Source organism: Hermetia illucens, chromosome 4, assembly GCF_905115235.1.
Source record: "Hermetia illucens chromosome 4, iHerIll2.2.curated.20191125, whole genome shotgun sequence".
In the NCBI taxonomy this organism is placed as follows: domain Eukaryota; kingdom Metazoa; phylum Arthropoda; class Insecta; order Diptera; family Stratiomyidae; genus Hermetia; species Hermetia illucens.
The window spans coordinates 52,812,345-52,837,633 of record NC_051852.1 but is presented as its reverse complement, the minus strand read 5'-3'; the positions used below and the strand labels follow the sequence as shown (position 1 = coordinate 52,837,633).

The 25,289-nt window shown below is 38.7% G+C and overlaps 1 protein-coding gene across 1 annotated transcript in view; it reads left to right on the top strand.

The window, feature by feature from the left end:
- The window catches only part of LOC119653591 (interferon regulatory factor 2-binding protein 2), a 54,628-nt gene extending 35,722 nt beyond the window's left edge, over nucleotides 1-18,906 (top strand). The window contains exons 2-4 of the mRNA XM_038058340.1: nucleotides 818-1,024; nucleotides 9,290-9,591; nucleotides 16,244-18,906. Coding sequence (XP_037914268.1) covers nucleotides 818-1,024; nucleotides 9,290-9,591; nucleotides 16,244-16,384 — 650 coding nt within the window. The 3' untranslated portion in view covers nucleotides 16,385-18,906. The remainder of the gene's footprint in view (nucleotides 1-817; nucleotides 1,025-9,289; nucleotides 9,592-16,243) is intronic.
- The last annotated feature ends 6,383 nt before the right edge of the window (nucleotides 18,907-25,289 follow it).

Genomic DNA, 25,289 nt, shown 5'->3' with positions numbered 1-25,289 from the left:
CTCAGTTATAAACTAGGTCGGGATGGAGTTGAGAGCTTCTCAAATAGGCCTAATTCAGAAGGCCTGAACTTAAAACTGTTGTGTGACTGTTTTCAGTTTTTCAACTTAACTTTCAAGCTTTAGTGTCTACTTTCGCAATTGTTGTAATGTTCCTACCTTTAAAAAAGTAGCCATAAACTACCCTTAGGTTAAGTAGACTATGGTGAGTGAATTGGAAGGGATGGATGGATTTCATTCTCTCGTCGGGTAGAGATGCAGTCAGGAAACAACCTGCATATTCGACTCTTTGTTTTTATGCTTTTCATGGGTAAACTTTCGAATCAAATAACTCTTTCTTGTGGAAATAGCTTGAAGCTGTTTCTCAACACCTTCAGTATTCAGTCCCTCATGATGATATAATATAATATAATGAAAACTGTATCGTATAGAGAATTGAAAGCTAAAGGAGTTAATGAACAGAGCTTGTTAACTAACTTGTAATTTGTATTCGCGGTTGGCGTTGGGAACTCGATCCCCAGCAAATTCGATCAGTAAAAGGGAGAGTCCACCATTTGGGAAACAGCTTCGCGGGGAATATTATGACGTGTTTCAATCTTCATTTTAAACAAATAGGTTTGCTTGGTTTTGTAAGTCTAAACGGCTCAGAAATATTTGAAGTTAAATTGTTGACCCAGAGAGATTTGTCATTGTCTGTTCAAAATATCATCAATGGTAACAATCTTCTTCAAATTTAAAATTTATTAGATTTATAAAAAAAATCAAAATATGACCCATATTTCACCATAATTAATCTTTGTTTATATGTTTCTCTTTTTAGTATATCCTACAATGGCGCATACCCCCGTAACTATGGGCGATTCTACACCTCCTGCACCACCTGTCTCACTACAAAGTCCTATGACGAATTTGATAAACATTACAGACACTTTACCGCCCGGTAGCCCCCGAAATGGACCAAGTCCTCCTGGACCACCGCCACCTCGAACTGCATCTCGTGGTAGTCAGCATTCTCCAAATAGTTCAGGTATGTAAATATGTGTATATGTTCTTTTAATTAAATGGACCATCATCTATATCAGCTTTTTGTTAAATTTATCTGGGAAGGTGTGTTATCTTAGTAGAATATCTCTGGCTCTTCTCCAGAAATTTTCAATATGTTTGAATGTATTCAACAGGTTATCCGACATGAGCTGGGGAGCTGGGTAGTATTTGGTTTGTTTCCTATAGCCGATTATCCGCCGTTTGAGGCATGATAGAAGAAAAATATAGTTTATTACTGAAAGAGGAATAGCCTCTAGATCTATATGGACAAATGGATCCTAATTCGGTTGTGAGATCCGGTCATGTTACTGGTAAAAAATGATTATGTCCCATGAACGACATCATAAAAGATGTAATTATGTATAGCAGAAAATCCACAGTTTTGACCCACAGATTTATGTAACTGTAACAGAATCTAATATTTTGACGACTAAGTTAACAAGTAATCTAAATAGACTGCATTGCTACTAGCCAGATATTGGGACAGAAGGGATTTTATATTTTTTTAATGTGTGCTCCTCATTTGTGGGGGTCCTTTGCACCATAATAAATTAGCATATGTATTATTAGATCGTTCGGCTTGTAAACAAAAAATCTTATGCTTGGAATAAATTGTATTGATTCTTCTAGAATCACAATTTTCTGAAAATTAATGTTGCCTTTTATTTCCGTAAATAGGGTGTAGCTTTGTATAAATCGTCTTGAGATGTTGGCTCTTGGCTCGTTTCTCGCGAAATGAAGAGACCTCGAAATCAACTAAGGTCTATCTCTGGATATAAAAGCGTTAATAATATCAAGAATTTGTTTAGCAATAGGGAGAAAAACTTGGTAATTTCACATTCCCTGACAAAAACAAAAGGCCTATGTCTATTGTTGCACATGAAATAGCCGTTTAAAAATACAAACTAATATAATATTAATTAGAATTAATTTCATTAGTCAAGATAATCACCAACAGCTTCAATACATCTTTCCCAGCGAGATACAAGTGCATTTATGTCATTTGATGCAATTTCTGTACTGTTGTGCTCGATACATGTGGCTTGATGTTATTGTGGAGAAAAATGACACCATGCTTTCTGACTAATGCTGGCGTTTTTCTTAATAATCTGTCAATAATTTCGTAGAGTTCTGTACAATACTTTGTTGCGTCTATTGTTTGACCGGGGTTTGGAAAGGAATAATGAATAATATCAGCTGCAGACCACCAAACGGTCATCATCATGTTCTTTGAGTAAAGACTTGGCTTTGGCATTTGTCCTGGTGTTTGGTCGGCTTCAAGTCAATAAGCAGATCATCGTCGTACAGGATCCATTTTTCACCGCACATCATAATTCTGTGTAAAAATGGTTTGTTTTTTTTTTGCGCAAAGAGAGAAGTGCATACTTCTAATCGTGTCTTATGCCGCTCCGTCAATTGATGTGGGATCCATTTGATCATCTTTTTCACCTTTTCGATCGAATCCGGATGTCGTTAGAACAATTGAATAATTAACTCATATATCACGAACTGATTGTCGGGGATCAGATTCGGCGAAAGACCCATATCTCCTGACCGAAACTTTCCAAACTTACGCTCTGTGAATTCTTCACTAGCAGTTCCTTCTCCTTGTTGCCTCTGGGTTACCATTGGCTTCGATGTTCAGACCAATATTGGTGAGTGAATTCTCGTTAGCGGGAATTACGTAACCACACCATCGAAAATACCTCTCGCAGTTTTTCCACGATCTATGCAACCCCATATCGATCGCGGACATCCTCATTTCAGATGTGATCAAAACGTGTCACGCCACTAGTCCAATAGAACATCTCAGCCCCCTTACCGCAAAACGCCGTTCATTGTCTTTTATATCAGGCCAACACTCAGAAGCATAGAGATACGTTGATCACATAGAACACCGGTTGTGGAATGCCACTTCATTCAGATTGCGTTAATGCGTGAAGCAGTTTCATTACGCAGTTGTCCATTGGCTGATAGCATTGACCCGAGATATTTAAATCGCTTAGTTCTGGGCAGGTCGCCGCCGTTGACAGAACTGAGCGATTTAAATATCTCGGGTCAATGCTATCGGCCACTGGAGAACTGCGTTATGCTCCTCACATAAGGAAACACAAAACCTTTTATACCTGAAGCGTCAAGCTTTCGGTTTCCCGACTTGTTTTCTTAATAATCTGTTAAGAATTTCTTAGAGTTCTATACAGTACTTTGCTACGTCTTTTTTTTTTTACCGGGGTTTGGAAAGGAATAATCAATAGCACCAGCTGCAGACCACCAAACGGACACCATTATATTCTTTGAGTAAAAATTTGGCTTTGGCATTTATCCTGGGGTTTGGTCGGCGTCAAGTCAATGAGCAGATCATCGTTGTACATCACAATTCTGTGTAAAAATGGATTGATTTTGTTTTGCGCCGCTCCGTCATTTATGTGGGACCCATTTGTCCACATTTTCGATCGAATCCTGATGTCGTTAGAACAATTGAATAATGAACTGATATATCACGAATTGAGTGTCGGGGATCAGATTCGACCAAAAACCCATATCTCCTGACCGAAACTTTCCAAAATTAAGCTTTGTGATTCCTTCACTAGCTGTTCCTTCTCCTTGTTGCCTCTGCTGCACTATGTTTTAGTTTAAATTCATCCGAAAAAATACCCTTTTTGGTTCATCATCATCAATGGCACAACAACCGGTATCCGGTCTAGGCCTGCCTTAATAAAGAACTCGAGACATCTCGGTTTTGTACTGAGGTCCACAATCGCAAAGCTATCCATTTTTTCCGTAATTGCTTGAAAAAAACTCGTAAATGAAATGACTCATGAATTATATAGAGCATCACTTTCGTTTGGAATTAGACTTCATCCAACGGCCAAATTACGCCACGTTCGAAAGCGGCCATTTCATATGCAACAACCTAATATATGGAAGTAAATCATTTCAAGCGATTAGGTGTTTAATTTCATAGCTCAGCTGTCACAACTTCTGCGGGGTCTATTGTGTAAGCGTTATCGTTAAAATTAATCCTTGTTTATTAATAAATATCGGGTATATATACTAATGATAGTTTTGCCCAGATTTAGTAACACCAATAGTTAAGAAAGGCAGCAGACCATCAAACAGGCAAGGAGGTTTGACGGAAATGCTTCTCTGGAAAATATTTTACTGTATGATAACTTTTGAAAAAATATTATAATTGGCTAGTTAAATCATTAAGTTTTTTTACGTGGAGTCTACGATGGGAAAGGCCCATTGAAATAGTTCGCTAAGGGTAAGCGTGGTGGATCCCTAGTCTCAGCTTTGAATGAACGGCGAAACCAAAGCGGCGGATGCAAAAGTTCCATGTGCAACGGCCGGGCCAACGTTGCCACGTATTGTGTGAGTCAGAAATAGTTCCTTTTTGTGATGGAGAAAGAACTTGGAAGCGATGAATTGTTAGTGAATTATATTGTTTTATACTTATTATCCCCTAGCAAAAAATGAAGTCTGAATAGTTGCTATTCACACTTGAGTAGACAAAAATCAGAAGGTTTTCTATCCTATTTAGTCACGGGAGATGAGGATTGGGTTCTTTACAAAAATGTTAGATGCGCAAGGTGTGTTAGGTGTGCAAGGTCAAGGTATTCACTGGGAAATCAAACCCTAATAGTGCAAATATATTGTACCCAGTTAGAGCATCCCGAGGAGACGTTGAAGGAAAATCGCCTATACCTTACAATGCTAAGCCTCACATTGCTAGACTCACTCAGAGCAAAATTCAAAAGTTAAGTTGACAGCAGTTGGTCTAATCCATCTACTCCGCTATCGTTGCCCATCAAAATTTTGCTTCTTCCGTTATTTGGACAATCATTCCAACGGAAAGCATTTTTTTACTTTTTCCATTTCCTAGTGATCTGAATTTTACAAAAAGGTGATTATGTTGCTATCAGATCGTTTTCAAAATGTAATAGACCACAACACTTAATAATAAAAAATTCAACAAAAAATAAAATCGAAAAACTGACAATTTCCCGAAAATAACGTCAATAAATGTAAAAAATTATAAAGTGAAATAAATCTTTGTAATGATATTATTTTTGCAAGTTAGGAATGGGAAACTTCTAGCATGAACTATTTTATGTAACACCCATCTCCAAAAAGGTGCTTTCTGCTGCCACGCTAGAGGGCGCTGGGATCATTTTAAAGAAAAAATGTAAACGGCATTTTAACGTAAGGACTTAACCGCACTCTGCAAACTAGGATTTTTAAAAAGTATCGAAAGTTAAATGTTTGGTGCATTTTTAAACTTTTTTTTTGTAAATTTTGGTCCTTTTTCAAGGCTTCTTTAATGAATAAGAAAAAACTACTGAATGAATTACAATTATCCTAGTCTGCGAACCGTAGAAATATTATATGTTCTGAATAAGTTGTGGAAATTTTAAGGAATTTCGATGGGTAGATTTTGGTCTATGGTGGCAGCCGATTTTCAACATGCAATTTCGAGAAAAACGCGTTTAAAAAGTAGAATGCGATTTTTAACCCTGAAATCTTTACTACCAAATATCAAAAAATCACTTTGCCTATATATTCTACACTATATCTAAATACAATTCATGCCAGAAAAAAATCGATTCCTCGGATCCGACACATGGGATGACCCACAATCCCACAATCCAACCCGAGATAAAAATTGATTTTGCATAATTACCACAATTGAATGGGTTTTTGTTTTATATTTCTCCTTCTAGTGCATCTATTTATTTTTTTGGATAGGAAATATATACAATATGCACAATATGATTTCTATTATTTTAAAATACAGAAATCTGAAGTGTTCACTAACTTGTAGAAAATTGATAAGCTCTGTTCCTTTTTTTATTGTAGGTTCTACGCGTCCTATCAGAAGAGAAGTCCGTGTCTCGCCCGTGAAAGCAAGATTGATTCCTTAAATTCCCATGTGTATGAATCTTCAAATATATTTTAATCTTTGTATAAACTGGATGCCCAGGGCTAACAAGGGGAGGAAGGGAAGGGGGTGCATAATGGTCAGTGGGGCCCGACATTTTTTTGGTCCAGACCATAACTAATAATTAGTTGATCATTTTACGGGTGGAAACCTCACATATTTCGACATTGATCTTCTTTTTCTTCAGCCTTTGTCCCGTTCACAAGCGGGGTCGGCTCGTCGTGATCGGCTTCGCCATTTGGCTCTATCGAATGCCTGATCTGGGTGCAATCTCGAGGCTTTCAAATCCCCATCCAGCATATCAAGCCACCGTTGTTTAGGTCTGCCTTTTGGTCGTTTACCATCGACCTCGATGTTCAGACCAATCTTGACCAGTGAATTCTCGTTTGCACGAATTGCGTGACCATACCATCGAAGACACCTCTCTCGCAACTTTTCCACGATCGGTGCAACTCCATAACGATCGCGGATATCCTCATTTCGGATGTGATCTAAACGTGTGACGCCACTAGTCCAACGTAGCATCTTCGTCTCCATTACCGCAAGACGCCGTTCATTGTCTTTTATGGTCGACCAACACTCAGAACCATAGAGAGCGACTGGACGGGCGACATTGCGGTAAATTTTAGATTTGAAACGTTCGTTGATACGTCGATCACAAAGAACACAAGTTGTGGAACGCCACTTCATCCAGGTTGCGTTAATGCGTGAAGCAATTTCATAACGCAGATCTCTATTGGCTGATAGCGAGGTACTTAAATCGCTCAGTTCTGGGCAGATCACTGCCGCTGACAGTGATTGTGCCTGTTTCACGGGGATCGGTCGTCAAGAATTCAGTTTTGTTTAGATTCAATATGAGACCGTGTTGCATGAGGCGATCTTTCCATTTTTGGACAAGTTGCTCGAAATCATTTTTGCTCTCAGATGCTAGGAAAACATCATCTGCATAAAGCAGTGTATAGGGCGCTGAACATTGGATATCCCGTGTGACGGTGTCCATAATAAGAACAAAGAGGAGTGATGAGAGGGCACTTCCTTGATGAACACCAACAGAGACACGAAGCGGTTTTGATACACCCGCATACTTCGAACTTTACTTTTCGGATCGTGGTAGAGCAATTGAACCCAGCGCACGAGTTCTTCTGGCACGAAGTGTTGTCGTAAAGCATACCAGATGAGTTCGTGTGGTACACGGTCAAACGCTTTCTCTAGATCCAGAAATGCAATATAAAGAGGGCGATGCTTTTCACATTGATAATGTATTGAATTATGTTATTGCAGGATAGATATTTTGAATGCTGTAGTTCAGTTGCGGATTGAAGCGAGAGCGCCATCCTGATCGAAGCTGGGCAAGAATAGTGCTTGTTGATCGGGGTAGAGCTCTCTTGCTTAGTTATATGAGAAATATTCATCCTTAAAAGTTTGGGTTGAATTTCGCATACGCTCCTTCTGTATGGTGTATAAACAACATGTCCAGAAGTTTGCTCCTGAGGCTTTAGACATCCCTTTCGAGGTCACCCTTGTTGTATCGGATGTTACGCGCTCGTGGTGTTTAGTCCATTAACTGGTGGTTGACTTGATAATTTCGGTAAAATTGTACAAAACTTGTCTGTCTGCAAGTTTTGTGGTTCATCCTGGACACCTTTTAATCCTCTGTTGCGGGAGGGTGACAGAAAGCAGCATTTCACGGTGTGGCATATTTACAGGTTTTAAAAGCTCGTATATTGGATGTTAGGGATAATAGGAGGAAGCTGCATAATTCGGTAGATCAACCGATCGCTTTATAGCTTACATGCGATTTTTTTTTTCATTCTTTCCATCTAAGAATTTGAATTCTTTGCTCCTGCTATACATCTTTCTATATATCTTAGAGGTATGTGCCTACTTTCTCTGCAGGTGCATCTATACTCCCTTAGTCAATAGAGTTTCAAGGTTCTTTGTGTTAATATCGATGAAGATGTTAAACTCGCCCCAAATAACTTTTAAATAGAGTACACATGCTGGAGCATTGTGGAGTCCAAAAGCTGGACACTTGAGGTATGAAAGGCTCTGTGTATTTCTTCTATAAAAACATTTATGTGACAATATCCAATTTTGCGTGCTACTGACATTCATTGAATTTCCACAGAAGCGACAAATTAGACCTATTATAACTTCGTTAGTAATAATGCGATTTTCACCAAACTTGGTAATATCATGCTCTATGTTAAAACCTATATTGCTGCATGCTCCTAAGGTTTTGCAGTCATTTACTGAACATTATAGTAATATATTATTATATACGGTATGGAGGGTATTTCGGAGAATAGGCACCATATAGTGGCAGCTTTTCGATTTTTTTTATATTTTTGGGTGGGGTGGTTTCTGAGAATGGGCCCGTGAAAGAACTGATCTCTTTCGACCCCTCGTACTCCCAACGTTTCTAACAAATGTCAAAAAAAAACTGCCCGAGAACTTTCATTTGATACTCCACATAATTATATTTGGTAAAAAAAATTACACGTAGAATGATGTACCTCACTGCAGACATAAGCGTTCACAAATTTGGTGTCACTCGCCATAACTGTTTCCAAGAGAAATGTGTGTGACAGACAGGCAGACGGTAAACTGATTTTGATAAGGTTTTGCTTCACACAAAAACCTTAAAAAGATCAGGAGCAAATCTGAAAATAATTTCCAGGTGGTACTCTTCTGCGTAATGGTTCTAATCATCTTTGTTCATAATATCAGTGATCTGACCTTTGATATTCAAATATTGAAATATAAATGGTTTCTTCCACCACCAGTGCCCCAGTTGAGTTGTATTTAGTTGTTTGAGTTACCTGTGTTAATAATAAGTGAATGCAGGGCTGCTTCCCTCGAACGCCATGAGCCGATTAGAACAGAGTCCTAAGCCAAGTTCCTCATTCACACCAGCTCAGTAAATTTGCACCTTGCTTTGCCCTTTACGAAAATAATTTGAGAAAGGAATTTAAGAGATGAAGTTCCAACTTCTCAGCTTGGGTTCCGTTATTGAATCACCATAATATCAGAATTAGAAACATTATATATTTCCCATAGAGACCTTTGGATATTTTTCAAACGTTTTCAATAACACAAGAAATTTTCAAATTATTTAGAAAATATCTAATCACCTTGGGTAGGATTTTCATAAAAAGTGAATTATGACCGTAAGCAAAATTTTCAATGTCGGAACTTCAAATAAGACACATTTTGCGTGAACCTTGGAAAGGAATAAGCATTTTTAATTCTCATTCATTCTAATATTTTGATTGAGTTTAATTTTGATTTCTCCTCTTCCTACAGGATCATCAAGTGGTCGACGATCATCCGGTTCCAGACACGTTTCAAGTACAACAGTTACAAGTACCGAAGCACAATCTAATCAACCACCTGGAGTAGGTGCAAATAATGCCACAACTACACCACAAAGTTCTGAAGGAACAGTTCCGACATCAGCAGCATCAGTGCCAACAGTACAAACGGCAACATTAAAGTGCACACTGTGCCAGGAACGATTGGAAGATACACATTTTGTACAATGTCCTTCTGTTAATCATCACAAATTTTGTTTCCCTTGTAGTCGAGAGAGCATCAAACGGCAAAACGTGAGTATCGAAAGAACTGTTTCGGAATGTTTTTTCTATTTGAGTTATAATTTTATAAGTTATACCGTCATAACATTCATCGGGATAGTTAAACTGATGTTACCATCTTGCTTTAACATCCACTACACGCTGAAACAAATGAAGGAGGTTATTCCGTTCTTTAATGAAACAGTAATTAAATAAAAGCTTACGTTTACAAAACGTATTAGATAGACACTGAAAAGTCATTCAATTTCTCTCAAAGTGACTGCCAGGTGGTTTAATATGGCTTAACACAAAGTTGTGAAGAGAAAGTTGCCAAACACAACAAAAAATCCTGGCAACTTCTGAGATCAGTGAACTAGCGAGTCAAAAAAAGCTTAACGAAGAGCTCAACCACAATTTTAATCAAAATGTCGTCACTAGTCGGAGAATTGGCCAACTTTGGTGGACGTCAATCGGAACGCCGAGTGGGTTCAGATCTCAATTATATATATAAGTCTTAAAATGATGACAGCAATTATTTTCTTCTAATTAGGAAATTGGTACGGGCAGTCTTCTGTAAATGAGATCTTCTTGTTGACATTTCGATGAGAACGCCAATGACATATTGTTAGTTGACCCAGCTTGAACTTATCGACTTCTGCTCAAGCAAGGGGTTTCTTTGGTAGTCATTCGACACTGATCGCAATATGACTCAAATATTGCGAGAAAATATGTCTTAAGGCCGCCGTCCACGATACGGCAGGCCTGTCAGGTGCGCATGAACAGTCCAACCAGTTGTCTGTTGAACAGCACGTACTGGCAAATCGGACGACACTATTTGTTCAACTCTGAACCTGGAAGGTGTTGAGATATAAATCAGAGATATTATTGTGTTTGAGCATTTATAAAAAATTTTACCAACGATGAAGATGCTCATAAAATTCTCGCTCACAGTCCAAACAAACATGGAACTCTCGTTCACGTACGGTTTTCCTAATCGTTTTTCATTCGATCATTCCATTTGTCCAAACTGACAGACTAGCCACGTTCTGGACGTCAGTCAACTACGGATTGTTAGGCGGAACTGATCGTGTTCCTGATTACTTATCGAAATCACGACAGACTACATATGTAAATGGCTTCTTAAAGTGCGCCTCCACCAAAAAGTTGGCTGGTTAATATATTTACAGAAACTTTTCCAAGCAAGGGATGAAAGTCGATTTTGATACGAAACCTACCGAAGAGCAATTCTACTCGGATGATTATCGCAATTTTTTTTTCGATTATGCTGCTGAAAGTTCCTACGAATAACCCATCACTATGAATTTTGCTAACTAAAAACTAAATATGTAAATGTAAGATGAAGACCACTTACAGTTTCGTCCAGGATAGAAGCACCTCACTAAAGGTTGGCCTACCCCTGCCCTGGGAGAAACTTGATCGAAGCGTTCGTAGATACTGAAAGCTTCCTTATGTACATTCGCAATATAATGCCAGGTCGAATTACATCGAATGTAAAACTGCCACCGTTAAGGCCTAAGTTTGGCGGAAGGTACATTTTTGTTTAATGAATGAAGAATCCTAAGTTCGCATCCAATTAGACCAACCTATAACTCGCTTTCGTTTTTTTTTTCCTCTGTGGTCCATGTTAAATCTAGATCTAAACTGAGAGATGCCTTTATGTATCTCAGCATCCCCGAACTTTGCACATCAGCTTTGATTGTCCACGGCATTAGAATCAGATTGACAAACTGTTTTCCTTTTACCCAAAACCCATTTGTGCAGCACAGAAAATTCCTTCACTAATAATCATCGTCATCCTGGTAGCAGAGTTGTGACTGTATCATAGGTTTCTCCGTAGTCCGGTAGTCTGGGTGTACCCTATGCTTGCTAATTTTATTTTGTGTCTCTCGGGGTTGCTGTATGATTTTTAAAATGCAGTTGTTGTCAATTCACGGACTTTGTTCTGGTTTCTTCGTTTTGTTATTTCCAGGCTTGTATTCCTTTTCTTGTTTCGATTTCTCTCTGTGGTCTTTCAGCCCAGCTCCTGATCATCTCGTCCTATTTATATATTGTGGATTACGCGTTCTGTTGAAAACAGGCCCATTTCAATGCTCTCCATTCTTGTAGAACTTCTCAAAATTGAAAACTTCTAACTTGAATTCCACTGCGTATACAACTGCCATGTGGGTAAAATCATCGATCTATACCAAAACATTCTATTTTTCACTGTAAGACTGTAATTGGAATCCACAAGCCAGTCAACCACCTTGAGCTTGCATGACGATTGCTGCCTTTGCTAGTTGTAAGATTACTTACTCTCGATACACTTGCTGCAATTTCTGCATGTCTTCTGTCAAGTGCCCCAGCCGTTGCTCGGTTGCAGGTACTCTATTCCCAATTTGATCATGTTTGATGCTTTTGCGTTCTTAAGAATATTCCCGAGCTCTTTGATTTTTAATTTTCTTACTGACGGTAGCTCTACCACCTTCTGTCTCAAGCTTTCCTTTCTACTATCTTCGCTTAAGACTTTCACGCTATCTCTCTCAGTTGCTTGCAGGTATGTTCCATTCTATACGACTTTGACTACTACCTAAGTCGATAAGTAAATGCGTTCTGTCGCGCCAAGCTCTAGGATGTACTGTGTGGAAATAAAGGTAGCACTGAAGCTTAATGTGACCAGGAATAGGATTTGTCAAATATTGCATGAAAATCGAAACGTTCAATATACTTCGCAGATAACGGAAGCTATATTGAAACCAATTCAAATAAGAACCCAATTGTGTCTTGCCGAAAGACACCAACTTTGAAGGCAGGAATTTCCATGAAATTTTATTTAATGGTGAAAAAGTGTTGGTGTGATTTACGGCGTCATTGATGCAATTTTGGTGAGGGCTCGGTAATGTTTTGGGCTGTCCTAGATCGCAGAAACATTAAAGTTGGGGAGTCGAGGCCTTGTGTCTCTTCGGATACACATACCGATGACACGCAAGCGAAATGAAGTGATCAATTGATGGCCTTTTTTAAGTCGATATCAGTGAACACTTTGTTGTGCAAACTGGGAAACAGCTTCTAAATCTACTGTTGATGGTGATGTTGTCGATCCCTGTGGGTGCTCTCTCAAGTAGATACGAAATTATCTCTATCATCAATACGCTCAATTGGAGTCAAATCAACCACCTTGATGGTTTCCCTGTACAATCGTTCCTTGCATTATCTTCGGAACTGCCTTTTCCACTTATTCGTAAATTTCACATTCTTCATCTATTTCGAAAAGGCTTTGGATAGCATAAACTGGGCGTTCTATGCAGGAGGGGTATTCAAAAGGAAATATTAGCTATTATTAGAGTATATGGTTGCCATTTATCGCTTGGTGGCTTCAGCTACCCCCAGGACTTCTCAACATTCCCTTCTGTTCTGCGCTAAGTGCTCTTGATTCGAACCACTCGTCGGCCATTTTGAAAGAGTGGGTTCGGCCACAAGGCGTAGCCCGCAATGCAATTACCGCTCCTCAATATGTGACCTATTCACTGCGAGTTCCGATCACATCGCCCACAGTTGGTAGGCCGATGTACCGATCAAGTTTTTCGTTTGCAACAGTATCAAGCCAACGTACTACGATGATATGAGGCAGACAGGTGAAAGAGTAAACAGATGTCATGAGCGTATTCGAGGCGTTTAGAAAAGATGTCATTGTCCGTTGAACTCCTCCACATCCTCCGGATAAGGCAGCATAAAGAACGTCACCGATGACAGAGTAGTATATAACGGGTCAAAATGTCCGTGCATCGAGGTAAAATCTGATCCCATGACATCGATGTCTTTTCTTCTTTTTCCCTACCAGTTCGTTTTCATGGAAGGAAGGAGAGTGCAGTGGTTCTCAAACGTTGACAGTAGTTTTTTAATGTTGGATGCAACCACTCGTTTTGATGAAAATTGTTGGAACCGCCACTCTATCATTTACCATTACAGAGCTGAAATGGTAAATGTGAATAGTGCCGAAAAGCTGTTCAACCAAATTACAATTTGCCGCTTTGTTATTATAATTAGAACTACTACTAATCTACTACTACTACTACTATCTAAGTCAATACAAAAACCAGATTTTCTCTCATTGAATGCGTAATATTCGTAAATTACCTATTAAATTACCTAAAATTAAGCCCATCATTTTTACATTTACATATGAAAGCTAACATAATGGGGCAAGTTTTGGCAAATGACGGCGATCTTCGTAATTCGAAAAACATCCATTTATATGAAATTTTATGCCCTTTTTCTTCAGCCTATGTCCCGTTCACAAGCGAGGTCGGTTCGTCGTGATCGGCCTTACCATTTGGCCCTATCAAATGCCTGATCTAGATGTAATCTGGAGTGGTTTCTGCCTGCCTTTTGGTCGCTTACCATCGACTTGATGTTCAGACCAATCTTGGCAAGTGAATTCTCGTTAGCACGGATTACGTTACCATACCATCGGAGGCGCCTCTCTCGGTTTTTTCACTGTCGGCGCAATTCCATATCAATTGCGGATACGCTCGTTTCGAATGTAATCAACACGGGTCACGTTACTAACCCAACACAACCTCTTCATCTCCATTACGTCGTTCATAGTCGGTCAACACTCAGAACCGTAGAGGGCTACAGGACGGACGACATTGCGCTAAATTTTAGATTTGAAACGTTCGTTGATACGTCGATCATAAAGAACACCGGGTGTGGTTGTGTCCATTGGCTGATAGCGTTGACCTGAATTATTTAAAGCGCTCAGTTCTGGGCAGGTCACTGCCGCTGACAGTGATTGTGGAAGTGGAGGATGAGCAAATTTTTCTGTTGAAATCTGCTCGAAGTATTCTCTCCATATATCCGTCTCGACTCGACGATTGGTAAGCCAAGTACTGTTCTTGTCATTAACGCAACAGAAGTGTTCGACATTCGTGCGTTCGTTTCAGCTTTTGGCAAGTCGATATAGATCGCTCTCGCCATCCGGAGTGTCCAGTTTATCGTAAAAATTTTTGTAATAGTCTGCTCAGGTGACAGCGCTTTCTTTGCTTCCCGGTTGGAATTCTTAGAAATTTGCCAATTGGCCAGCATTTTATCATCAAGAAACTTGTGGTAGAGGCGTTTCTTTTATTGTTCCCACTATAAAAAGTAGGAAGATGAGACAATCGTTTGATGAACCATGTATTCATAAGTACAAGTCGTGGAGTTAGCAATCGATTATACGCTCGCCACCCTCATTGCGCGCTCCAAACCTCTTTCCTTATTGCCCCTGCTGCCGTCTACCTTTTTATCCACATGGCCATTAAGGTCGCATGCAATGAAATATAGTCATCAGCAGACACGTGACAAGTCTTTTCATCGAGAAGTTGCCAGAAGGCATCTTTCTCCGCTTCAAGTCGACCTGTCTGTGGTGCATACGTGGTGAAGAAATGAATAGTGTGATCAGCTGATGTAGAGGTGAGCTTCATCAGCCGATCATCAAATCGTTCGACTTCTTTAATGGCATCACGGAAACCTTCTGAAATGGCAATGCCAACAGCGTATGTGAGGTGTGGGCTACCAAAATAGAAAAGTATATAGCCATTTTTACCGCGCTCGCGTGCATTATCGCAGTTTTTGGCGCCAGACCATCGGGTTTCTTGCAGAGCGCAGATATTAGTGTGCTTTTTCCGAAGGACTTGTGAGTTCCTCTATCCAGTTAGGATGCCAACATTTAGCGTGCAGACACGTACTTGTTTTGTTCGGACTAACTTGCTTACGTTGTGACGCCGTCCATGCCTCAAGAACACTTGCCCATTTCTTGACAGGACCGGGGCCCGTATTGTCGCGTCGACTGAGGTGGACGCCCTCGCATTTTCCGAGGCTTGTTACTCGATCTCTTGTTTCTAACGGCTTTGGATGCATTTTCTTGGACGGCCTGTCACCAAGGGAGATCAGGTAGGATCTAGCATAGTGGAATAACTCCTATCATACTTTATTTATCTCTTTCCCTGATCTCAGCACTTTATTTTTGTTTTTACTGAGGATAGTACAAAGTACGTTGCCTAAAACCCTCCTCATTTACCGAGGCTTGGAACCAGCAGACTATGTTAATAGCGTGGCGGAGTTCATTTATATGAAATTAAATGATGAAATTGGGGAAATAAAAAATTGTCATTTAGTTAGACGGCTCAATTTTTTTTTTTTTTTTTTTTTTTTGACGATATTCATGCAAAATGCTATTACTTTAAAACGTAACCATTCCATGTAACAATTTTTTTCCTCAAATGAGCGGTGGTACCTATCATTAAAATTTCTTCAATGTTATCCAAAATCTGCAAGCTTTTATCAGATCGCTGACTACGATCAGATTGCAGACAACGCTATGCAATAAATCCATCATTTGAGGATGCCTGACGGATGGGTCACTCTGTAGCTCATAAGTGTAGTTTACATAAAAGTACAACTTCCTTGGAAAATCTTAGAAGGGAGCTGGAATACATCCTCAGGAACCGACAAAGATCCTGTGTAGGTGAACCACATCTAATGCATAAGGGCCTACATAAGGATTTACGACAACCTTATTCAAACCAAAATTCAACTCTCTGACACTTTGGTTTTTCCTTTTCTATTTTTTAATTACTTGAATTTAATTACTTTCCACTGATAATATAATCGACCTCTGTATAACATTTCGTCTACATTTCAGGGTGCTGGAAACGAAGTATATTGTCCGAGTGGCGAACGTTGCCCGCTCGCTAATTCGACCATACCGTGGGCATTTATGCAAGGTGAAATTGCAACTATTCTAGGCGAGGAAGTCAAAGTCAAAAAGGAGCGGGATTCTTAATAATTTGACGGCGCCGGTACTTTTGGATAATTTTTTTAATGCTTTAACAATGAGAAATTTGGAAGGGGAGGAAGAATGATGCTAGCTGTTTGACGCTAGCGCGACATTGCACCTCCTTTTGTATTTTTGTGTTTGAAGGATATTCTCGAAATATCTCTTTCTAAGAAGCAAAGTTGATAAAAGTATAAAGTTGTATCAATAAACTTAAAATGTGATATTGCTGAAATTGAATATGTAGTAAATTATAGCAATAAAATTTTAAATAAACAGATCAAGACTAGAGGATACATGTTTGTTTTAAGGCACTTAGCTATATAAAGTAAAGAGTAACAATAGCGTAATTGATTCTCCTAAAATGGCCCGTTTTTATTAATTTAATTGTAAAAGTGAGAGTGCTATTGTACAATGGAGATGAACTCGTAAGCAGTTGCTTTCAACTTTTGGAATGTATCCACAGAATAAATGTAAACGTTTCCGTCAAGTAAGTTGTTCTTTTTTAGTTGTAACGAAATACTAGCGTAAGGATGAAGAAACTTGTACGTCGTCTTATTGTATTAAAAGAAAAGAATAACATAATTGTCATTACTATTAGAATTTATCCTTAAGACCCACTTAAATCAAGCATAATATTATGTAATTGCATAGAAAACATATTTAATACGTGCTTTCGATTAGGGCCGTTTCCATTTTTTGGAGTCTGTTTTGTATATATATCTATAAATATCGCCTTCATCGTAAACATTAAAAAAACTAATAAAATTATAAAATTTAATAGTCGTGCACTTACTACTGCAAACATAAATATATGATATAGGAGTTTATCTGATTTTGAATTTCTCTTCAATTTGGACGCTACAGTCACGTCTTTCAGGACCGAAAATGCACAAAATATTTACGGGTGTAGTTCGCGTAACATTTAGAATGCGAAGGTCGGGATAACACCAAATTTTATAGCAGCGTAGCAGTGAAATTGAAGAAATATTGTCTGAAACAGAATTGGGGTGAATTAGGTAAACAAAAATGGTGTCTTCTGTCGACTATAACTAAGAAGCGTAAAATTGTGGAAAATGTGCAATGTTCGATAATTTAACGATTCTAGTTTCGATTCCTATTTCAGCTTCAAGTTGGATTATTCTCAAATGTAATCGATTTTAAAGATCCTCGCAACAACTTTTGTAGACAAGATACACAAAATAATGAATTTTATCCGAAAGGTATCTGTTCTTGAAGCTTTCGAAGTAACAGTTGCATATGCCGAGAGAAAATGAAACCGATGGCTACTGTGATAAGACAGTGTCTATTGAGTTCACCTTGTTGCTGGACCAAGTCCCCCTAAAAAGTTGTGATGAACATTGCACACCAAATAAAGCAAAGATAGAAGAAATATTTAGTTTAAATGCCAGTGCAATGGCTGAAGTAGCTTTTGTGCTTTGGTAACCATTTCGGGTTGTATTGTTGGGAAATTTAGATGAAATTTAAAGGCAATTCATACTAAAGAGATAACTCTCGAAATAAGAGAAAATCTCCTAGCCGATGACCATATACAGTTTCAGAGTTGAATCAATTTCCACATATTATGCGCGAATAAAATTCATAACACAATTGAACAAAAGTAAAAACCTTTCGATATCGTATTTTGTAGTAGACATTTGTAACTAATACCGTTAATTCCTATTGGCTGCGTGCTACTACAATTACTACCGACAAATGTAAAACGTATTTGCTATATAAACGTTAACCTTTAAAGAAATTAGCTTCACTTCCTCCTAAGTTGTGCTTCTTTCATGTTAAATCTAACTTCAAAACAACCATTTGCCATCTTGCAAAACTATAAACAGTTTCATGCAATAGATAAACAAATGCCTTTCTAACAAGTATCGGCATTACACTCTTCTCATGTGTGAAGTGAAATTTAATGTTCACAAGCACAAAAATCTTAGTCTCTGAGACGAAACTTTTCATCCATTAAATATATCATTCTTGTTTGACCAATTTAGGAGCATATTAGACAAGATAAATAACGATCACGGTGTACATAAGCAATTTTGAAAATCAATTCTGGCGGTATTACTTGATATGGAGTCGTTTAAGGCTGGTCGGCGTAATTTTTCATGAGAAGCTTTACCCTTTGCCACTTATCTCCTTCTCTGCCTGATTAAATCGAACATTTTTTAATGTTGTTGATTTACAGCAAAAAAAGTGTTCATTGTGAACTTGTATGAGAGGAAATTAACGATAAAAGCCTTCGTACCTGATCATATGTTTCTCTATAAAAGAAACTACATGTTCTTGTCTGGAGGAGCTTACCACCATCATACCGAGCAGGTCTCTCAAGTGGTGACCTGAGGAGGCGAAAGGCCAACCAGTTAATGGTTAGTAAACATATCTTTACTGATCACTTCGAACTGGATATTTGTCAAATTGTTAACTCAATGATGAAATCATTGTTAACTACTCCTTATTGATTATATAATTGCATTACATTTTTAAAGATGGAAACTGGAAAATACAATCAGAAATATCTTTTGTACAAAAACAAACAACTGTATATATATAAACTTTATAGAAAGCATACAGAATAAGTAAATCTATAAAATTAAGGCTTATGTTAGAGAAATCATACTGAATATCTTTTAATTTGTAATCATTACTTTCTCCTTTTATGTGTACAAAAAACGTAAATAAAAAGTTTTTAAATTTAGTTTCCTTTGTTGGTAGTTGAAAATTAATTTGACGTTCTTACAGGCATATGGAATGAAATTGAAAATGAACCTTTTAGAACTTTGTTGGAGCATAGAGAGATTAATCTGTCAACGTTGCTAACGACCTTCTAGCGTAACTGAATTAAGAGAATTTCAAATAGCGAGCCGTTCTTTGCTAATATACCTTCGTATTTTACCCTTCGCATAATGAAATAGAGCCTCTTAACACCATTAGATGGTGCAGCATATGACCGGGCAAAATATCGCTATGGATCAAAAAGAGCTGACCCCGCATCTGAAAAAGATAAAGACTAAAGAAGATCTAATGAAATTGGGAATTGGGTATGTAAGTCCTTTAATTATAAATCCTTTTATTCTCACGACCATTTTTTATTTATACCTTTTAAGGAACGACAAGCAAGCGCTTATAAGCTTACAAAGAAAATGGGAACTTTGAGATTGTTGCAGGGATTTTCCCAATAATGGGTCTGATGCCATCAGTATGCCCTTGAGCATGATTGCCCACTTCGTTCAGTTAGAGTAACTCAATGATTTCAGAATCGTATCCTGCATTACGGAAGAACTAGCATGTGGTCGCAAATTTTTGGATGATCCTGTGAAGGACGTTAACGGACGACTTCTTATCCACAATGACGAGAAACTAAAGAGGTTGAAGGAACTCGATTTTTAAACGTTTCACATCCGGTGAAATTATGCCTCTAGTAGATGAAATGTTTAGTCACCGTAACATGCGGGTACGGACTGTTCCTTCAAGCAAAAGAGAAACTATATCGGTCATCAATGTACTCAGACGAAATAAAGCCTTGACGATCACCCCGCTTGACGATCACCCCGCAGAGTTATTTATCACTGCACCTGCAGTTTCTGCAGACCTGCTACTTCTACTTGTACAGAAATCCTGGGAATCCGATACCTTTCCCAGAGAGTGGAAGAAGGGAATGATCGTTAAGATTTCAAAGAAGAGCGTCCTTTTTGAGTGTGGCAATTAGAGGGGTATCTGCATGCTTCCTGCGGTCGCAAAGGTAATAGTTAAAATAATCCTGGAAAGAATCAAAGAAGATTTGACAAAGAGCAAGCTGGTTTTCGCTCTAAATTCTCCTGCATTGACGCTATCAACACCCCACGAATCATTTTGGAACAGTGCACGGAGTTTAGATCTTCGCTTCACCTGCTCTTCATCGATTTCGAGAAAGCTTCCGATAATGCGAGCAGGGAATGTATCAGGAGTATTGTACGCAAGAGGGACATTCCGGAGAAATTAATAGCTATTATCAGAGCGACATATGATGTCGCAACATGTCACGTGTTGCACCGAGGTAAAGTCTCAGAGGATTTTGAAGTCAAAAGCAGAGTCCGCCGATATTATTTCCGCTTGTTATTAGTGAAGTTCTTCATTCTACCCCGCCCGGAGTGCGTGGATTTCAATGGACGATGATATCTTTCCTCCTCGACAGCGCTAGTGATGTCCTGCTCTACGGCGCAGAGGTATGGGCTGGCGCTCTTAACAAGGAGGTATATCGTAAACGCCTCGCGCAAGTACAGAGACGGGTGGCGTCTGCGTACCGCACTGTCTCTGAACCGGCCGTGATCGCGGGAGTGATCCCCGTTGCTCTTCTTGCTAAGGAGCGTCAGGCCATATACAAGCGCAAGGGAGGTGGTTGCTCGCGAAGAACGGCAACACACTCTAGACGAGTGGCAGCTCTCTTGGTAAAATGAAACTAGAGGAGATGGACTGCGCGGCTCATCGCCAACTTAGGTGCGTGGCTGAATCGGAAACATGGTGAGACTGACTATTTCCTTACCCAATTTTTAAGTGGGCATGGAAGTTTTCAGTTTTATCTGCACAAGATTGGAAAGGCTCGTTCTCCGGATTGTGTGTTTTGCAATGGAGTTGTGGACGACGCCTACCACACTTTTTTTTCTTGTGGAAGGTGGGATGGGGTTCGTCAACAGCTCTATTTAAACACAGGGGATCTCTCTCCAGACAACATTGTCGAGGAGATGCTGAGGACTGCTGACAGATGGAACCGTGTTGCCCATTACGTTCGGGCACTTCTCGTTGTTAAGAAGACAGAACTCGACCGGTGGAGGAGCCGAATGGCAGGGGGTTCCTTGAACTGACAGTTCCCTTCCTCCTCTTCCCTGATTTGAAGGCTCCGCAAGGCGGGAGAGTTCGGGGACTAGCCCGAAGTAATGTGACAAACGGTTCCAGGCTAGCTCTCTGACGATGAGGAGGTGTTTAGTTGGTAGTCCGACGACGTGCATTCACCTACCCTATTAAAAAAAGGGGGGTTTCGGGTAAATTTCTAAAATATAGTAATATACTATTATGAACTTCATTTGAGCAAATATCGGAATGGAATGTATTTTGAGCTCTTGATTTCATTTAAATGCACCATTGTGAATTTTTTAGATTTTTCGATTGGATAACTTCTGAGAATAAGACCTGTTTTACTTTTTGGGACACACATTTCGAGTCTTCACTCCCCTGTGCTTCACCCAATATTAAAAATAAGGCAGCTGGATGTAAAGGGACACACAGACCACCTAATTTCAAGACAATCGGTTCAGCCGTTTCCGAGTAAATCGGGTGTGTCAGACGGACAGACAGATATTGAATTGATTTTAATAGGACTTTGTTTCACACAAAACTTTTTAGGGTTTTGTGTGAAACAAAGCTGAGCGGAGAGAATGGAAAATTTTGTGAAGTTTAAATTCTGTTTTTTAAAAGCAAGTCTTAAGAAAAACAAATGGACGAGCAATCTCAAAAGGTATTTGAGAACACGTAGTGTAAAAAGCGTGCTAATGCAATCCATAGGAGCAATGTATTGTTTTCTGTTTTCTTGTTAATTAGTTATTTGTATGAAATCTCGATTTTTGCCTGACATGCCTTCACAAAAAAGTTCTCTAAAAGAAACTACTGCAAGTTTCGACTTGGAATTTTGAGGTATGATTCTTGGGGCTATATTCTATCGAATTAATATAATAATAAGCTGATTTGGCTTAGGTACTCATTCACAGCTTAGTTGACTGGTATCCGACGTCCAATCATGACACAAACAACTTTGCCACCAATGAGGTTTGAATCGCGAGTTTCCTCTGCCTAGCGCCTTAATTACTATGCCATCTAAACCACATCGAGTATCGAAGCGGATTAGCAAACAAAAAAATCTGTTGCCATTAAGGGAGTCATCCCGCTTGTTGTTTTGCAATTTTTTTGTGGCGAAATTAAAAAAATGTAGAGCTTCCAAATTTTTACCATAATACACTTACTTACTACTTATTACATCTAAAAATTATATGTGTAATGTTTTTTATTTAAAAATATGGCGCCACTGAGATGGTTACCATGTAAAAAAATTGCATTTCAATCTATAGGTTAGGTAGAATGGCGAACAAGGATTTTGTGAAAATATTCAAAATTCAATTTTTGCACGCTTTTGAAAGTTGATAACTCAAAATCGCATGACAGTTTGCTACTATTTTTTATGCGGACAGGAAACGGTTGGATATTTTTAAAAAATTCTAGTTCCCACGATAGCTAGACATGTGCTGAATCTTCCATTAAAATTTTATTTAAATCCACTCAACATTTTCCGAAATGACGGGAATCAGTTAAAAAAATTCAATTTCGCTGTAACTTTTGAAGAATTTAGAATTTGGGCAAATTACTTTGCCAGTATATTCTACTCATACAAATACAAATAAGAAAATTCGATTTCTTAAAGCCGTCATACGGGATGACTCCCTTAAACGTTATAACCTACCCTAACAAATAGTTTTTCTTTCAATATTTTTTTTTTTAATATTTACTGATTTAATTTAAAACAAGTCGGGAAACCGGAAGCTGGACGCTTCAGGTACGAAAGGTTTTGTGTATTTCTTAGTACATAGCACGTAATATATGCATATGTCCACTTTCGGGTGATATTGACATTGATAGTCTTCAATTTTCAAAGAAGCAACAACTTCGACGTATTATAAATTTGTTAGTAATAGTGCGATTTCCATTTCCATTCCATTGGTATGATCATGCTCTACATTATAGCCTACATCACTGCAGAATTTCGTGCCGCTAGGATGAATTTAGGGGGGGTTTCCAGCCAATTACAAAAAATTATAGTAATATACTATTATTTACTTTATTTGGACAGATATCGGTATGAAAGGTATTTCGGAGCCAAGGCACCATATAGTGGCAACCTCCTGATTTTTTTTCAGATTTTTCGGTTTGGTAGTTTCTGAGAACGGCCCCCTTAAAGAAATGATCACTTTCAACCCCCCAAACTCCCCACGTTTCCAAAAAATGCCAAACTAAGACCGGCTTCGAAAAGTACTAACCGAGACCTTTAATTTGATACCCCACATGACTATATTTGATGAAAAAAAATTTTACACCCTCCTTTTGCATGTATGGGGACCCCCCCTTAAATTCAACGTAAAAGGATGTAACTCACTGTATGTGTGAGCGTTCACAGTTCCCACCTTTCTACCAAATTTGGTGTCAATCGCTATAACCGTCTACGAGAAAAATGCGTGTGACGGACAGACAGACAGACAGACGGTAAACCGGTTTTAATAAGGTTTTGTGTTTACACAACACCTTAAAAAGAGTGTTTTTCCCTCTACTGTACTGCATCCTTTCAACCGTCTACATTTCTCTGGCATTTTTGCTGGGGTGGTCACAAAACCACATTTACTTGTCAACCTCGGGGCTGAACTATAACACAAATTGTAAAAATAAAGTTAAGAAACGATTCATGTAGATTTTTTCAAAGAGAATCAAAAGTTTTGATAAAACATAGTATTTTAATTCGTTGGTAGTTAAAATAAAAATCAGAAATCATTTCGTTTTGCTTTTCTATTCTTCTATTAATTAGTAAATATCGATATTTCGGCGACCACTTGCCGCCTTCCTCAGTGCAGTGGGATCGTTATGGGTCAACCCCGGAGGTAAAAAAAAGCTTGCTTTATTCTATTGCATTGAGTTTTGATAGATATAATGCCTAGGCTCTCAGGTTGTAGGCTAAAAAACTGTCAGAGACTTCCGCAAATTAAAAATGTACTTAGGAGCCTCTTATAAAAAACTTTTAAAATTTGATGGTAATTCTGTAGGTAGCTAACAGATGGTACCTACGTAACATATATCATACATATAATTGAAAATATATATTTTTGATGAAACTTACTTTTTCCTAAGTAGCTGGAGAAGATTTTGAGATTGATATATTATATTAAACTATAATGTACTATGTAAATTGCAAAGGATTATTACTGCTACTAGAAATACTAAACAAATAGGACGTATTCATTAAAACATTACCTAAACCTCGACGGTGGATTGAGTTTTCAGCTACGACTGTTTTTCGTTCGTCAAGAGATTAGGATTGCCTTTTGGAATATTCGTAAATTCTTCAACAACGGTAGCGAGTGCCTCCGTATGCTCACTAACTCCAAATTGAGCGGGAATTTCAGTGGTACAGGCTGGTCATTTTGGAGTTGGGCGAAGTAAGATAATGAAATATTGAAAAGGACGCCTCTCTCACTCGCACTGTATAGTGGTATTCCGGAAAACCTGCCGAAGGTCAGCGTGAATTCAATGGAAAATTAACTAGCTGCAGAAAGGAAATTGGAAAATTTGCCAATTTTTTTAAAAAAAAAAGATCTATGTTTTTCTATCAAATATGGTAGAAGAGACTCATGTTCAACTATTTGAATAGAAAAAAGTGAAGCGATGGCGGCTTTACGGTTTCTTACCAGGGCAGAGGCAAATCGTCAGACGCTGCCTCACCTCTGCCCTGGGAGCAGCGTGACCGTAGCGGCTCGCAGATGTTGAGTGCTCCCAGGGCAGAGGTGAGGCAGCTTCTGACGATTTGCCTCTGCCCTGGTAAGAAACCGTAAAGCCGCCATCGCTTCACTTTTTTGAGAAGTTTGGGTGCAAGCCCTAAGCGAGGGGTCCGTGGACCAGGAAAGAGGGAGTAAGTTGCTTCCCATTTGGTCCGGTCCAGCATTAAGTTGATGCGGACTTAGGACCCTATCATTCCTAAAACGAATATTTGAATAGTTTTCAGCAGCAGCTACTTGAGATTTTCTCTGTTTTTTATATATTTTAGTATGATAATCCTCCCGCTTTTCATACATATGTATATGGACTAGAGGATAACAACAACAACAAAAGATGC